Below are 16,730 nucleotides of genomic sequence, written 5' to 3'. Positions count from 1 at the left end.
TTTATCATACGGCGTGCAGGATTCTAAGTGTGGCCTTATGAAGGCTTTGTGAAGGGAGCTGCACTCCTATGAAGGCCTTTTGGGCTCCAGATCCTAGGAAGAGTCCCTATGTTGTGGTTCAGTCTTCCCACCACTGTTCCCTGGAGACACATGGAGAGAAGCTGGAAGGAAACTTGCGGCAGCCATTAGAAAACCATCCACTGAGCTCAGATGACCGGAGGGATTGAGGAAGAAGCCCAGGAAGGCTCTGCTTCGAGTAAATGAGGGACCGGATGAGAAATCTGGCCAGGCTTTCTAAGGTCTGGTTATTTTAGCCTTTCTCAACGAGGAGGACTTCCGGGATGTCTCCTGAGAGGGCTGGCACTGCCCATGGGTTGAAGACGGGTCCAGAAAGCCAGAAGAGAGAAGGTTGGGAATGGATGGGTGGGGAAGGACAAAGGGGTTTGTTTGATCAGTGCTAAAGGGTCCATTGAGGAGGTTGGCCATAGAGAGAGGACAGGAATGAGGAGTGAAGTTCTAGTTGGAAAACAGTAAGTGACTGAGTAGCCAAAAATTCAATTCAATTCAATTCAAACCTTTATTGTCAGAGTACAACATGTGTACGATGAGATTGGCTGAGCCTCCCTTCGTGCAACCCCCCCTCCCCAACACAATACAACTCACAGTGAAAGACAAAAAGAAAAGAAAAAAAGCAAAGAAAAAAAAAGCCAAAATAAAATCCAACTGGCTTCTCCTTTGAATCAGGCATAGTCACTGAGGATCACGAGAAGCAGCCGGGGGCATCTAATGGCTGATCCTCCAGGTCTGATCTTGCTTATTTATTTATTTATATTTATTTTATTATACTTATATGCCGCCCCTCTCCCAAAGGACTCAGGAGATCAGTTTATGCACCTGATCTCCTTCACGATGGCTCTTCTCTTCCTCAAAGATCTCTTCTTGGCTTCCGGTAGGTTCTCCGGGTGTCTGCCAGGGTGGGGATCCCCTGCTGCCTTACAGCTCTTCTCCGGCGTTCTCCTCTCGGCCACTCAGTCCCAGCTCCCTCTTTCTCCCAGGGCCCTCTTTCTCATCTTTGCCCCAAAGGGGCTTTTTCAAAAGGCAACTGGAGTTTCTTGGGTTTTTTTTTTCTTGAAAACATTTCACTTCTTATCCAAGAAGCTTCTTTAGTTCTGAAGAACTGGACCGAATTGAGAACTGAAAAAGCTTCATGGGTGAGGAGCAAAACATTTTCAAAGAAAAAAACCAGTTGCCTTTTGGAAAAGCCTCTTTGGCACAATCATGACCTGGATGATAGAGCATCTCCATAGACATTTCTCATTCTCAGCACCTTTAAGATGCTGATGTCGGAGATGACCAGGCTGAGGATGAGGTCAAATGCATTATCAGCCTGGAGTCCCAACATCCACAAAAGAGACCCAAGTCCAGCCCCTCTTGAAGTCTGTTGAGTCTTATCTGGTACCTTGACCGTTAGTAGATCAGATTCTTGTGTATAGGTTGCATGGAATAAACTTGTGGTGCTTTTGAATTCTATCCTGCTTCCTTGTGCCTGACATCTGAACTTCAACTCCCAGAATTCCCCAGCCAGCATGCTGAGTTTGTGCTCGAGGGAGCCTTTCTCTCCCTCCCAGCTTAGGCTCTCTATGGGAGAAGAAGCAGGAAAAGCTGGAGATAACAGACCCCCAGCCCCTCTCAACTGGCTTTGGAATGGAATTGATCACGGTCCATTCATCGACTCAGTCATGGCCAGGAGCCCAACATTCAGCCTCTAGTTGGTCTCCTAGTGAGGTCAGAGGAGCCTGGAGGACCTGTTCACAATGAAAGACCCCGCCCATTGCAAGAGACAGGCTCTATCTACTCCAGAGGAAGAGAGGTGCAGATTACCAGCAGGCCACGGCTTACAAGGCAGGTGTCAAGCATGAAGATAAGCAGGCAAATGCCATTTTAGATAAACATGCACCAAGCACTTTCTTATCTCTACTGTGCTATGCGCAGGCCCTGTCAGGTTGCTCTGCTGTGCCTGTGATGCTGCTCAACCCTATCTAAGCAAATACAAACTTCCCTAATTCTGCTTCCTGTGGCTGACCAGAAGGCTGCCCTGGTAGGGTCCTAAGGTGGTCTTCCCCCGAGCAGCATGACAGGTGTCTTCCATCTGCCAGCAGGAGAGAATATCTGTAACTCAGGGTTGAAATAGGCGGTCCTTGGTGCTCTCTGAGCTAGGTGGTTTCCTTGTGGACATTTCATGACCCAACTAGGGAACAGCATCAGTGCTAGAAGGGAGCGAGGATTGTGCAAAGCCCACTCCATTCTAGCACTGATGATGTTACCAAGTTGGGTCATGAAACATCTGCAAGAAAACAACCAAGCTCAGAGAGCACTAAGGGACTCACAGTCCTTTTCCTCCTCCTCCACCCACCCACCCTCCTCCTCTTCCTCCTCCAAACCCCACTATGCCACAAAGGGCTATGTAAGGTAACTGGACAACCATTGACCCATTGGGTCACTGTTCTTTACCTAAGCAGAGAGTCCTTAGGCACCCTACACGTGAGGGACTGGGGGTGTAGAGTGCCTCTTCTTCCCATCAACACTGACTGGAGCTGACTGCTGAGGAAGGAGGTGAACCAATGGGGCTCCCAGTCCTAACCACCATCAGCCAGTCCAGAAGGACATTGTGGCTGATGTATTGAAAGCCGCTGAAAGATCAAGGAACATGATCCAGGCGAGAAGTGCTCTCATCACTTCTCGCCTGGACTACGCTAACGCTCTCTACATGGGGCTCCCCTTGAGGAGCACCCGGAGGCTCCAACTGGTCCAGAATGCGTCCGCGCGGGTGATTACGGGAGCGACATGGCACTCCCATATAACACCTCTCCTGCGCGAGCTGCACTGGCTCCCGGGGGTCTTCCGGGTGCGCTTCAAGGTGTTGGTTCTCACCTTTAAAGTGCTCCATGGCTTAGGGCCAGGGTATTTACGAGACCGCCTTCTGCTACCGATAACCACCCACCGGCCAATACGCTCTCACAGAGAGGGACTCCTCAGGGTGCCGTCGGTCAAGCAATGTCGGCCGGCGGCCCCCAGGGGGAGAGCCTTCTCTGTGGGAGCACCCGCCCTCTGGAACGAGCTACCTCCTGGAATACGGCTGATTCCGGATCTCCGCACTTCCTGTAAGGCCCTGAAGACGTTTTTATTTCAGCAAGCTGGCCTGGCCTGAATAGGTTTTATGGGTTAGTTTTTTAATTGTATCGCTAGGGGTTTTAAATTGGGGCGGCCATTTAATTTAATTTATTTTTAATTATTTTAACTTTTATATTGTATGGTATTTTAATTCTCGGCTGTTCACTGCCCTGAGTCCCTTCAGGGAGAAGGGCGAGATATAAATTTAATAATAAATAAATAAATAAATAAACATAAGGATGGGGCATCGCCCAGTCCTGGCTCTGCCAAAGGTCATCAGCAAGTGTGGTGAATGCTGTCTGCCCCCTGGCCTAAAGCCAGACTGGAACCGGTCCAGATATCCCACTGGATCTGATGAGGAGCTGCTACGGGGCCTACAGCTCTGGGGATGACCCACCAGGTCCTCCTTCTTGTTTCCCAGGCTACAAATTTGCCTTTCTTCCCTGGTGGAAAAGGCTGAGTACCCGCTGGCGGATCTGCTGAGTCTTCATCCCGTACACCAGCGGGTTCAGCATGGGGGGCAGCAGGATGTACAGGATGGCCAGGATGATGTGGAGGCAAGCAGGGACGTGTTTGCCAATCCGGTGGGTGAGGAAGGTGAAGAGGCCAGGCACATAAAATGCCAAGATGATGCAGGTGTGAGCAGCACAGGTGCCCAGGGCTTTGGCCCGGGCCTCTCGTGATGACAGCTGGAAGACGGCCTGCAGGATCATAGCGTAGGATGTGGCAATGAGCCCCAGGTCCAGCCCCACCACCAAGAGTGCCCCAGAAATGCCGTAGGTCCGGTTGATAAATGTATTGGCACATGTGAACAGCTTGACCACGGCCATGTGTTCACAGTAGGCGTGTGGGATGACCTTGTGGAAGCAATAGGGCAACCTCTTGAGAAGTACAGGGCAGGGGATGACCAATATCGCCCCTCGGGCAGCAGCTGCCAATCCCATCTTGGCAACTGCCGTGTTGCTGAGGATGGTTGCGTAGTGCAGTGGGCGGCAGATGGCCACATAGCGGTCGAAGGCCATGGCCAACAAGATGGCAGAGTCCACCATGGAGAGGGTGTGGACCAAGTACATCTGAAGCAGGCAGGCGCTGAAGCCAATCTCCCTTGAGCCCGTCCACATGATGCCCAGCATCTTGGGCAGAATGGTGGTGCTGAGGAGCAGGTCATTCATGGCCAGCATGCTGAGGAAGAGGAACATGGGCTTGTGGAGATCAGGCTCCATCTTGATGACCAAGACCACGATGATGTTCCCCACCAAAGTCACCATGTAGACGAGGCAGAGCGGGATGCCGATCCAGAAGTGAAAAGCTTCCAGGCCAGGAATGCCCACCATTATGAAGGAGATCTGACCCAGGTCTTCTGTTCCATTGTCCACCATGGCAGGTGTCCCACCCTGCATGCTCCAAGCTGCCTCTGGGCTGAAGGCATGGAAAAGACAAGAGACCTCTGATGGTTGCAAAGTTCTGGGCTTCCTGAGGAACCACCTGGGACCCACCCACCCTACCTCTGTGGCTGAAATCTGCCTCCCTCACCCATCTGTCAGTTCTTGTATCCTAACAATCCTTGCCCGGACCAAAGGACGCATGGCTTTCTCAAATGCTCTTCCCATTCTTCCCTGCTGCTCCTGAAACAAGGGAAGTGCCAGGCCTGCCATCTTCAGCATCCTGCCGCAAAATGCAGGGGAGGAGGGAGGAGGATGGGAAAGTAGGGAATTGGCAGGGGAAGGAAGGGAGGGAATGACAGGGTGACAGGAACCAGAGATGTCAATCAGGAATGAACCAGCTGATCAAGGACCGTGAGATCAGAATGTGAAACTCCACCAAAGAGGCACCAAACCTCAAAACCATTCCCATCTAAAATGAATACTATTGGACACTGATGGGCTGGTCAAGGGGGGGAGGAACCCAGGGATGTGGGGAAAATGCAGATTTTGCATGGGAATATTCATATCCAGCTTGGCTTATGCTGTAACTGCTTGAACTTAGTACAAATGAACCTTTCACTTCAACAATGGAGTCGAGGGTCTTTCTTTCCTAAGCGCCAAAGTTGGGACAAGCCTGACAGGAAGACCCACAGATGCAGAGCACACACAGAAGTGTATCTTCCCTGATCCCTTGGAGATCAGACTCCTTGGAGCCTCGTAGGTCCAAAGGAAGAACTCGAAGGACCTCTCAAAGTCAAATGCCCACCCAGGAGGGAAACAGGTCTGGCAGTAGCTGCCTGAGGCTTGTTCTACAACCTTCCACTCTCAATGTGGGCAGATAAGCTGCCCCTGGCTTGTGAAGCTCTAACCTCTCCCTTCCTTCCCTCCCTCTTAGCAAGGCTTTCCAGCATGAGGAACCAGCTCTCCCCTACAAGACGGAATCCCAGTAGGCTGGAGACGCATAGTCAATGGAAGGTCCTTACTGTCCACAGGGAGGGAGCTCTGCAGTGGGTACCTGAGTTTTCAACATTTTCTTACATGAGGGAATGGAAGGGATGTGTACAAAATTAGCCGATGACACAAAGTTTTTTGTGGAGATTGCTGGCACCCCAAGATACAGGCTCAAGGCTCACAAAGATTTTGATGGACTTGAACATACTGTTCAGTGCTGTTCAGTGATCAGAAATGTGACTTGCTGCACTTCAGCAGGAAAAACCAGGAGCAGAGCTACAGGATGGGTGTTGCCTGGCTTAGCGTCAGCTTCAGGGTTGACACTGAGCAGTAGTCCTTATGCGAAGGATTTGGGAATTGGTCTGATCTTGGTAGACCGAAGGTTAAAGATGGTTCGGCATTAGGTGGAAGGAAAAACACCAGTTTCCTTCGGAATGTTTAGGAACATTTCGGCAAGGGGAAAAAAAGCACCCGTATAGAAGAGGTGGTACCTGGCTCAACAGTAGTAACTGTGAGAGGGATCTTGGAGTCCTGGTGGACCGTCACTTAAATAGGAGCCAGCCATGTGCTGCAGCTGCCAAAAAAGCCAACACAATCCTAGGCTGCATTAACAGAGGGATAGAATCAAGAACACGTGAAGTGTTATTATTGCTTTATACTATTTATTTTATTTATTTATTAATTTAATTTGTATACCGCCCTTCTCCCAGAAGGGACTCAGGGCGGTGAACAGCCAAAATTAAAAAACATACAAATGCAAAAGTTAAGATAATTAAAAGAATTAAATCATTGGCTACCCAGTTTAAAGCCCCAAATCCATAAAATTTAAAATCCCAATTAAAAAACCATTTAGGCTAGGCCGGCTTGATGAAATAAAAACGTCTTCAGGGCTTTACGAGTGACTGTGCCTACGTCAGTAAGGCCACACTTGGAATATTGCATCCAGTTCTGGTGGCCACACTGTGAAAAAAGATGTTGAGACTCTAGAAAAGAGTGCAGAGGAGAGCAACAAAGACGATTAGGGGACTGGAGGCTGAAGCATACAAAGAACAGTTGCAGGAATTGGGTATGTCTAGCCTAGAGAAAAGAAGGACCGGGGGGGACATGTCTCCCAGTATTTGAGGGGCTGCCCGAAAGAAGAGGAGGTCAACCTGCTCTCCAAAGCTCCTGGAGGCAGGAAAAGAAGCAACAGGTGGAAACTAATCGAGGAGAGAAGCAACCAAGAACTAAGGAGAAATTTCCTAATGGTGAGAACAATTAACCAGGGAAACAGCTGGCCTCCAGGAGTTGCAGGTTCTTCGTCACTGGAGGTTTTTCAGAAGAGATTTTGCCTGAAATGGTCTTGGGCCTCCTGCTTGAGCAGAGGGTTGGACTAGAAGACCTCCAAGCTCCCTTCCAACTCAACTTATTATATTGTTTTGTTATTCTGAATAGGGTTTTTTTTTTTTAATTTGATTTATATGCCGCCCTTCTCCGGAGACTCAGGGCAGCTTACAATGTGCTCAGCAATAGCCTTCATCCTTTTGTATATTTTTATACAAAGTCAGCTTATTGCCCCCACAAACTGGGTCCTCATTTCACCTACCTTAGAAAGGATGGAAGGCTGAGTCAACCTTGAGCCTTGGCGAGATTCGAACCCTGCAGTAATTGCAGGCAGCTGGTCTTAATAACCAGTTTAATAACAGGGTGCCTTAAACCCCTGTACTACCAAGGCTCTTGGGTTGTTCAGCCAACTGCGATTCCATCTGCCAATGAGATCATGTGTCCACCATGTTCTGGTTCATCAAGAAGGAGGCTGTGGTCTACTTGGTCACATGCCTTATGAAGTCCCATCCACAGCATTCCCTTGGTCCACTAATTTAATCACACTGTCAAAAAAAGCAGTGAAAATTGTCTGGCACGACCTTTTTAAAACAAATCGTGCTGGCTTTGTTAATTGCACTGTTTTGATTTTCTTTGCCCAGTACTGGGGGATTTCTTAAAGATTTCAATCAATGGCCCTGCCAGTTCTCGAACGGTTTGTGTGTGGGGGGAAGCCCCCCCGACCCAGGACCCCTGAATTCATTTGATCATTCCTTACCTGGTTTAATCTGTGTTTCTCTAGCAATGTATGATCTTCTGCGTGCCACAGCTTCCCGTCTCCCAGGGCTCTGCACAGAAGGGCGTGGAAGAGACCTTGTCTTTTGTGGTGATGCTTTCACCCATCCATTTGTGGAGTTGGTGTGGATGTCTTTGGAAAGAAGGAGGACCTCTGGGCAAGCAAGGGAGATGGCTCGATGGCCAACTTCAGAGACTTCTCTTGTTTTCTGCCAAGGAGTGTTGGCCACAAGTCTCCCAGTCCAGCTCACAGATCTCTCAGGGCAACTGAGCCGCCCATCGTGCTGCCCTTACCAGGGGAACCTGCAGCTTGGCAGCTTGGCAGCTCTTTCAGGATCACCTGGAAAGGCCTCGATCTTCAGGGAAATGCTGGCACTCCCTGTGGCACCAAAGTTTCTTTCTAGGATTGATGGTCCCTCCTTTGCTTCCTCCCTCTAGGTTGCTTCCAAAGGCAGAAGATCAATCTCCCCAGTGCTGAGCCCAGGAGGCAGGTGGGGACGATCCTCCTGGCGTAGAGCTGTCCCGGGGGTTCTGCCGGGGTGGGGGCGGGGGCGGTTCCAGCATCCCAAGGAAGCCTCTCCATCTGCTTGGCTGGCAAAACCAAAGGGAGGACGCAGCTGCTTGGCCCTCACTCTCTGCCTGGCAGCGTCTCAATTGCCGTGGGCCCATTGGCCCCACTGTGGGCTTCTCTGGCCTACCGCCTTCTTGGCTGCTTCCCCGTCACAGAAGAGCCAGAGTTCCTCCCAGGGGTTGTCAGGCTTTCTGCCCCCTGAAGCAGCTTGGTTCACAGAATATAAAATGCCTGTGAAAGCAGCCAAAGAAAAGAGCCTGAAGGGTTCATCGAAAGGGGTGGGGGAGCCCTGGCAGAGAGCCAGGGGCCCTTCCTCCAAGCTCCCTTCCAACTTGTTCTGTTATTCTGGACAAGGTCAGGTGAGGAGATTCAGAAAACATTCCCGCAATGGCAAGATTGACTCATATACATAGTCCTCGACTTACAACAGTTCATTCACGGACTGTTCAAAGTTACTTAAGACCATTTTTCACAGTTACGACTTTGCAGCATCCCCACGATCACATGATCGACATTTAGACACTTGGCAGCTGATTCATATTTATGATGGTTGCGGTGTCCCGGGATCACGTGATCACTTTTTGTGGCCGTTGGACAAGCAAAGTCAATGAGGAAGCCAGATTGACTTCACAGCTGCACTACTAACTTCACAACTGCAGTGATTCATTTAACAAATGTGGCGAGAAAGGTTATAAAATGGGGCAAAACTCACTTAACAACTGTCTTGCTCGGCAAGAGAAATTTTGGGCTCAAATCTGGTCATAGGTCAAGGACTACCTGTAATTTAAGTTATGAATTCTAGAGGCTCCCTAAATAATCAATGATGTATACTTCAAGAGGTGCCATATTAACTGGGAGGACGGAGCACCTCTGGCTGGCACTCTGCCAATCTGAGCATGGAATGATGCCCTTTCTGGCTCTTTTTCTGCCCTCTTTTTCTTGGGTCTCAACTTCCTTTTTGTATCACAGTGACCGGAATTGGATACAGGCATAAAGGCAGCATAAAGCAGTATTACTACTTCACATGATCTTGAAACTATCAAACTCCGTGGATGCAACCTACTGATGCACAGATCCATCGAAAGGGATCTGTGGGTGAGGGATCAAGACAAGAAGGCAAGATCAGGGGTCAAATGCTCCCGGTTCAGACCGAATCACCCGATCCGGAAGCGATGGAGGCGGGTGGTTCGGAGAACTGGTAACAAAAATCCCTGCCCCCCTCCATGCCCAGCTGAGCCGTGTGATCATCAGAGGCTTTTTTTTTCTTTTAAATGCCTCTGACGATCCGAGCTGAGTTGCCTGATCGGCAGAGGCTTTTTAAAAATCCCTCTGACGATGAGGCAACTCAGCTGGGATCGTCACAGCCTTTTGAAAGCATTTTTTACAACCTCTTCGTCAAAGAGGTGTTAGAAAAAATGGTTTTAAAAGTAAAAAAAAAAAAAATGGCCACGCCCACCAAGTCACATTAACACTCCCCCACCAAGCCACGCCCACAGAACCGGTAGTAACAAATTTTAGATTTCACCACTGGGCAAGATCCCTGGCTCTACTGCACATGCAGCCCTTGGCTAGTCAGAGGTGTGTGTGGGTTCACTGGCCAGCTGGTGAGAAAAAGTGCCCACGGGACAAAGAGGAGGAGGAGGAGGCCCATCAGCACCGGGCGTCTCAGAGTGCCCCTCCCCTTCCTTGGCCCTGCCCACTTGCCACCCTTCCCGAGACCGCCAAAGGAGCCCCAGGGCACCTTCCTGACTCAAGGTCCATTCCAAGCGTTGGTGAAGCACAGCCAACTGGAGTGGCTACACAGAGGCTGGATGGAGAAGTGGGTGGGTTTTGCAGGGGAAGGTCACAAGTGGAGCAGATGCCAGGAAGAAACCCCTTGCCAGGAACATTCAAGGTTCTCCAGCAGGAGCTGCTCGGCTGGGTCCCTGCTCTTCCGCCCAAGCAATCCAGCCTGGGAGAATCCTCTGGGGCAGCCAAGGGCAGCCCGGAGCCAGAAGCCCCACTGAGCAGCAGCTGAGCCAGCCTTCTCCGGGGAAGGACAGAAGGAAGAGTCAGCCATAAATATTGTGGACAACCAGGAAGGCTTGGCATGGCATGGCATGGCACGGCATGGCAGATCGGATTTGTTTCTTCTCCTGGACTGTGAGAACCAGCAGCAGCAGCAGCCGCCACCACCATTTTCATCATCCCCGCCCATGAAATAATAAAAAAATAGAGCAGCAGCAGAGTTAGGATAAACCTGAGGAGGAAGCCAACAGCCAGAGCTCTCCCTCCACTGGGGAAGCCACAGAGACGAAGGAGCCAGTTTCTTCCAGGGGCCAACAGGAGTTTTCTGCTGCTATCGCTCTTATTTAAAGAATATGAGCTAAACCGGTGTATCTGGGCTTGAGCTGAAGGTCTCCAGGAAGGTGAGAAGGTGGTGGTTTAGGAATGGTTTCACCACTAGATGTAAGAGAAAGAGCAGCAAAGACTCTCTCTCTCTCTCTCTCTCTCTCTCTCTCTCTCTCTCTCTCTCTCTCTCTCTGTGTGTGTGTGTGTGTGTGTGTGTGTGTGTGTGGTATAAGCCGTAATGAGGGTAGACAAGGAGGTCAGTAGAGAAGAATATATGTCAGCCTCTCCAACCTGTTGATGACCTGCAAGCACATTGGAGCTGTACCCAGAGCTCCCCCTCCCAAGTGGGTGCAATTTATGATAAATTCAGCACACCTGGAAGCAGGACCCCAATTTTTACAGGACCAGCAGCTATGAAAATGAAAACTGGTTGGATGTGCTGTTTCAGATATGCTGAGGCTCTCTGAATGACTTTTTGTGCTCTTCCTTTCCAGGGAAGAAAACAATCCAGAAATATCCCCATGTTGATCAACCACTCAGACTGCAGCCCCCCAATTTTCCTCCTGACAGGCTTTCCTGGCCTAGAAAAACTCCATTTCTGGATTTCCCTCCCCATCTGCTGCATGTACTTGGTGGCCATCACGGGGAACTGCGTCATCCTCTTCGTCATCAGGACGGACCAAACTCTCCACTCCCCCATGTACTATTTCCTTTCCATGCTGGCCCTCTCGGATCTGGGTTTATCCTTTGCCACTTTACCCACCACGCTGAGCGTGCTGTGGTTCAACCACCGCGAGATCCACTTTGAGGCCTGCTTGGTCCAGATGACCTTCATCTATGCTTGCTCCATTATGGAATCTGGCATTCTCTTGGCCATGGCCTTTGATCGCTTGGTGGCCATCCGGAACCCTCTGAGATACACAAGTGTTTTGACCAATGGGATGGTGATTAAGATTGGGGTGGTTGGCGCCATCCGGTCCGTTTGCCTTGTCCTGCCAGGCCCCATCCTTATGAGTCTTCAGGAATTTGGAGGCATAAATGTGCTTTCCTACTCCGTGTGTTTGCACCCGGATCTCCTGAAGTTAGTTCATTCAGATAGGAGGAACAGCAGCATCTACGGCCTGATAGTTATGCTCTCATCCACAGGAGTGGATTCAGTCCTGCTAGTCCTCTCCTACTTCTGGATCCTCAAGACCGTCCTGGGAGTTGCCTCCAAGGAGGAAGGCTTCCGGGCGCTCAGCACCTGCGTCTCCCACCTCTGTGCGGTCTGCAGCTTCTATGTCCCCATGCTTGGGCTCAGCATGATCCATCGGTTTGGGAGGCAGGTGCACCCCATCGCCTTCATCCTCATCGCCAACGCTTTTCTGTTATTGCCCCCCATGACCAACCCTGTTGTGTACAGTGTGAAGACCAAACAAATCCGCATTCGGATCCTGAAGAAGTTTCAGAGGGAGAGAGAACAGTGAGAGCCTGAACTCGGTGGGAGTCTGGACTGCAAACGTTGTGATCTACGATCTTATATCCGCCATGGACTTTCTTCACGCATTGCTGTGATTCAGAGCAATGTTGCAATTCCACATTTAAGTTTAAGTTTATTAAAATTTATATGCTGCCCTTCTCCCGAGGGACTCGGGGCGGCTCACAGCAATAAAATCACAATAAAAACAACAATAATAAATATGATTTAAATTAACAATTAAAACTCAGTTTAAAACCCCCAATTTAAAATTCCCAGAACAGACTCAGCCAGTTTGTTTTAAGGTTTAAGGGGTATCAGAAACTCCTTTATTGTGTCAGAAAGAATGCGGTTATTTTTAACGAAGGCTCTGATCTGCAGTAGAAAGAGCAAACATTGGAAATCCAAATAGGTTTGTCTATGCAATCCTGGCCTGGCATTTCAGAACAGTAGAGAAAGGTTGGTCCCTGTTCCTCCTCCTAAGAAAAGAATACTTTTCAGAGGGTCTGTACTGGTCCTCCAAGTAGCCCCCTAGAAATGAATCTGATTTCCAGCTCCTTCAGTGTTGAGGAAGGATTCTAAACCTCAAATAAAAAAAATGGCTTACGTGCTTGGCATTGTTATTATTTATAAAAGAGAGCTTTATTCTCGGAATTGTTCAGAAGGCCCGGCCAAGTCCTCTGCTGTTTTTTGGATGGAAATGAGGCATGAAATACAAGGAGATATAAGAGTTACCCTTTGGTAAGATGGGCAGCCAATAAATTTTATTAAATAAATGAATAACAAACAAACAAAGATGCACTCTTCTGCCTGTTTGGGCCTTCTGGTCTGCCAGTGAGCCCTGCATGTCTCTTACTTGGGTAGGTCCCAGTGGTGGGTTGCCCCCGGTTCGCACCAATTCAATAGAACTGGTAGTAAAACCAGCGGGAGGCTCCGCCCACTGACCCCGAGGTCATCAAAATGCTTCTGTGCAAGTTCCCACAAAAAAAAGACATTAAAATGAAAATGGACACGATTAAACATAAAATGGGATTATTAGAGAAAGAAGAGCTAGCACAAAAAATCAGGAATGCTAAACAGAAATATTTTGAAGATGCTAATAAACCAGGCAGATGGCTAGCATATAAATTGAAAAAAGAAAGGAACCCAAGGAAAATAACACAATTTGTGATGGCTCCTCAAATATCATGTCACCTCTACTCTTTCTCTTCATCCCAAGTGATGCCCTCGAAGTGATGTCCCAGTGTCTGGAGGCCGTGCGGGTCTGGATGGGGAGGAACAGGCTTTGGCTTAACCCTTCCAAGACCGAGTGGCTGTGGATGCCGGCGTCCCGGTATAGCCAGCTGGTGCCATCTCTGGCTATTGGGGGCGAGTCATTGACCCCCACAGAGGGGGCTCGCAACTTGGGCGTCCTCCTGGACACACAGCTGTCTTTAGAAGAGCATATGACGGCCGTGGCCAGGGGGGCTTTTTATCAGGTTCGCCTGATACGCCAGTTGCGCCCCTTTCTGGATCGGGACTCCTTGTGCACAGTCACTCATGCCTTGGTTACGTCACGCCTGGACTACTGTAACGCTCTCTACATGGGGCTCCCCCTGAGGAGCACCCGGAGGCTCCAGCTGGTGCAGAATGTGGCCGCGCGGGTGATTATGGGAGCGACGTGGCGCTCCCACGTAACACCTCTCCTGCGCGAGCTGCATTGGCTCCCGGTGGTCTTCCGGGTGCGCTTTAAGGTGTTGGTTCTCATCTTTAAAGCGCTCCATGGCTTAGGGCCAGGGTATTTGCGAGACCGCCTGCTGCTACCGATAACCTCCCACCGGCCAATACGCTCTCACAGAGAGGGCCTCCTCGGGGTGCCGTCGGTCAGGCAATGTCGGCTGGCGGCCCCCAGGGGGCGAGCCTTCTCTGTGGGGGCACCCGCCCTGTGGAATGAGCTGCCTCCTGGAATACGATTGATCCTGGACCTCCGGACCTTCCGTAAAGCCCTGAAGACGTTTTTATTTCATCAAGCCGGCCTAGCCTAAATGGTTTTTTAATTGGGATTTTAAATTTTATGGATTTGGGGTTTTAAATTTGGGTAGCCAATGATTTAATTCTTTTAATTATCTTAACTTTTGCATTTGTATGTTTTTTAATTTTGGCTGTTCACCGCCCTGAGTCCCTTCTGGGAGAAGGGCGGTATACAAATTAAATAAATAAATAAATAAATAAATAAATTAAACTAGCCATACCCAATTCCAGCAACCGTTCTTTGTATGTTTTAGCCTCCAATCCCCTAATCCTCTTTGTTGCTCTTCTCTGCACTCTTTCCAGAATCTCAGCCTCTTTTTGTATTGTGGTGACCAAAACTGGATGCCCTATTCCAAGAGTTGATCTTACTAGTGAAGTACTGTATAAAGTGGTATTAACCCTTCACGTCATCTTGATTCCTTCCCTCTGTTGATGAAGCCTAGTATTGGCTTTTTTGGCAGCTGCCGCACATGGCTGGCTCATAACCATAACTGGTTGCCTAGATCCCTTTCACAGTTAGTGCTGCTGAGCTGAGTACCACCTATTTTATACCTGTGCATTTGATTTTTCTTGCTAAGTGTAATTCCTTCCTTTTCTCACCAATGGATTGTATTTTGTTAAATAGGGGTCAGTGTTCAAGTCTGTCAAGATCCTTCTGGATCTTGAGCCTATCTTCTGGGGTGTTGGCTCTTTCCCCCAGTAAATGTCACCTGAAAAAGTGATGAATTTCCCTTCTGTCCCCTCATCTCAATAGTTTAAGAAAACATTAAAGAGTCCTGGGCCTCAGACAGAGCCTTGGGATACCCCAAGGCTACCCCACTGACTGCATGCTTCCTTCCAAGTAGATGCAGTTCCATTAAGGACTATAGGTTGGGGGCAGCTGGTCAGCCAGCTACGAATCCATTTGGGGGTGATGCTGTTTAACCCACATTTTTCTGACCTACCAAGAAGTAGGTTGTTGTCAAATGCTTACTGAAATCCAAGTATACAATGTCCACTGCATTTAGCTAGTCCACTAATTTAGTGACTTTGTCAAAGAATCCAATGATGTTTGTGTGACGTGATTTATTTTTGACAAACCCATGTTGGCTTCCAGTAATAGCTTTGCTTCACAGATCTGTTGCTTGATTATCTTTTCCAGAATCTTCTCAAGTATTGATGTAAGGCTGATAGGTCTGTAGTTTTCAAGATCTGTTTTTTTCCCTCCTTTTTTGAAGATGGGAACCACATCAGCTCTTTTCCGCTCCTCAGATAGTTCCCCAGGTCTCCAGGATCTCTGAAAGATATGGGTCAGTGGGTCTGAAACCCCCTCTGCCAGCTCCTTCAGAACTCTGGGATGTCATCTGTCAGGTCCCGATGATTCGAACTCATCTAGGGTGGAACGATGTCCTCTTACCATTTGTTGCCTAGTTTGAGTTGTATTCCTAATCTTTTACGATACCGCTTTTGATAAGTTGAATTATTTTTTTCATTTTGTGTAACGACAAATGCAAATTATGAATTAAGCAGTTCTGCTTTCTCCCTGCTGCTTGTCACCTTCTTGCCATTTCCTCCCATTAGTGGACCAATTGTTTCCTTCACTTTTTTCTTCTTTTTTACATGTTGAACAAACAAACATTTGTTGCGAGTCCTATTTCATTCTGAGCCTTAACTTTTTTTAGCATCTCCACCAGGAGAGAGAGAGAGAAAGAGCCTTAGTGGACTAAACTACTGCTGTTAAAGTAGTACTTAGCTGCCAGCTGCCTGCAATTACTGCGAGTTCAATTCTCACCAGGCTCAAGGTTGACTCAATCTTCCATCCTTTCGAGGTAGGTAAAATGAGGACCCGGGTTGTGGGGGCAATAAGCTGACTTTATATAAAATAGAACACCACTTGGGGGAGGCCAAAAAGCCCTACTAAGCAGGTACTATACAAAAGTATGAAGGCTATTGCTTAATGCATTGTAAGCCGAGAAGGGCGGCATATATAAACCGAACAAATAAATAAATAAATAAATAAATAAATAAATAAATAAGTAAATAAGTAAATAAATAAATAAATAAATAGTGGAGGGGAGAGAGGGAGAAGGGATGGGAATGGAGGGGATGACCTTGAGGGATGGGAAGAGAGGCTGCCTAGGATATAATCAAACCAGAGAGGAAGGAAGCCCCTGGGGCTTAATAGTTGGAGAAAGAACCTTCCCTAATTGATCGAATGGTTAAATGGAGATGGGAAATCTGTACCTTTCTGAAGGTACAACACACTTTGCAAGAGTCTGTTAGTGTCATTATGCCATAAAATAGAATTAGCTCATCTAGTTGCGTCTCCTGTCTGGTTTACCTGGTAGGGCTGATACTGGCTGATAATGTAGATTAGAACAAGGGAACCAAATCTTGAATCCGAGGTAAAAGAGAGACATCCTTTGGCTTCTGGGCTTTCTGTCTTCTCCAACATGGGCTTCGGGAGGTGAGTGGGGCATATTTGTGACCAATTCTTTTTGACCTGAGCAATGATTGCAAAAGCAGTTTAATCTCTGAAAGCCTGCATCAATCCTCAAAAGAGCATTTATAGATACCTCCAAAGCTTCATTTTCAAAGTGAAAATTGAAAACATTTTGGAATATGGTACTCTGAATATTGAAAAGAAAGTAAAGGAAAAAAAAACCTCCTCATTTTAAGAGGAAGCAAAAAATGTCACCTGTTCGGCAGAAAAGTAGCACAGTTTATCAACCCTTAACTC

General features: G+C 48.4%; 2 protein-coding genes across 2 annotated transcripts; one reads left to right on the top strand and one right to left on the bottom strand.

Moving 5' to 3' along the window:
- Positions 1-3,593: 3,593 nt before the first annotated feature.
- Positions 3,594-4,550, bottom strand: LOC139316380 (olfactory receptor 52P1-like). The gene has a single exon (XM_070943074.1). It carries the CDS (start codon positions 4,548-4,550, stop codon positions 3,594-3,596), a length of 957 nt encoding a protein of 318 aa, XP_070799175.1.
- A 6,233-nt stretch (positions 4,551-10,783) lies between these two features.
- Positions 10,784-12,011, top strand: LOC139316856 (olfactory receptor 51G2-like). The gene is made up of 2 exons (XM_070943695.1): positions 10,784-10,801; positions 11,040-12,011. Exons 1-2 carry the CDS (start codon positions 10,784-10,786, stop codon positions 12,009-12,011), a joined length of 990 nt encoding a protein of 329 aa, XP_070799796.1.
- Positions 12,012-16,730: the final 4,719 nt, after the last annotated feature.

Source organism: Pituophis catenifer, unplaced genomic scaffold, assembly GCF_029215685.1.
Source record: "Pituophis catenifer annectens isolate HBS135680 unplaced genomic scaffold, rPitCat1.0.hap2 SCAF_4, whole genome shotgun sequence".
NCBI classification, from domain to species: Eukaryota; Metazoa; Chordata; class Lepidosauria; order Squamata; family Colubridae; genus Pituophis; species Pituophis catenifer.
The sequence above is the reverse complement of the archived record's forward strand: the minus strand, read 5'-3'. Positions and strand labels throughout refer to the sequence as shown.

Bases quoted from the DNA above. Each gene is read 5' to 3' on its own strand.
- LOC139316380 (XM_070943074.1), bottom strand. From the start codon at position 4,550: ATGGTGGACAATGGAACAGAAGACCTGGGTCAGATCTCCTTCATAATG.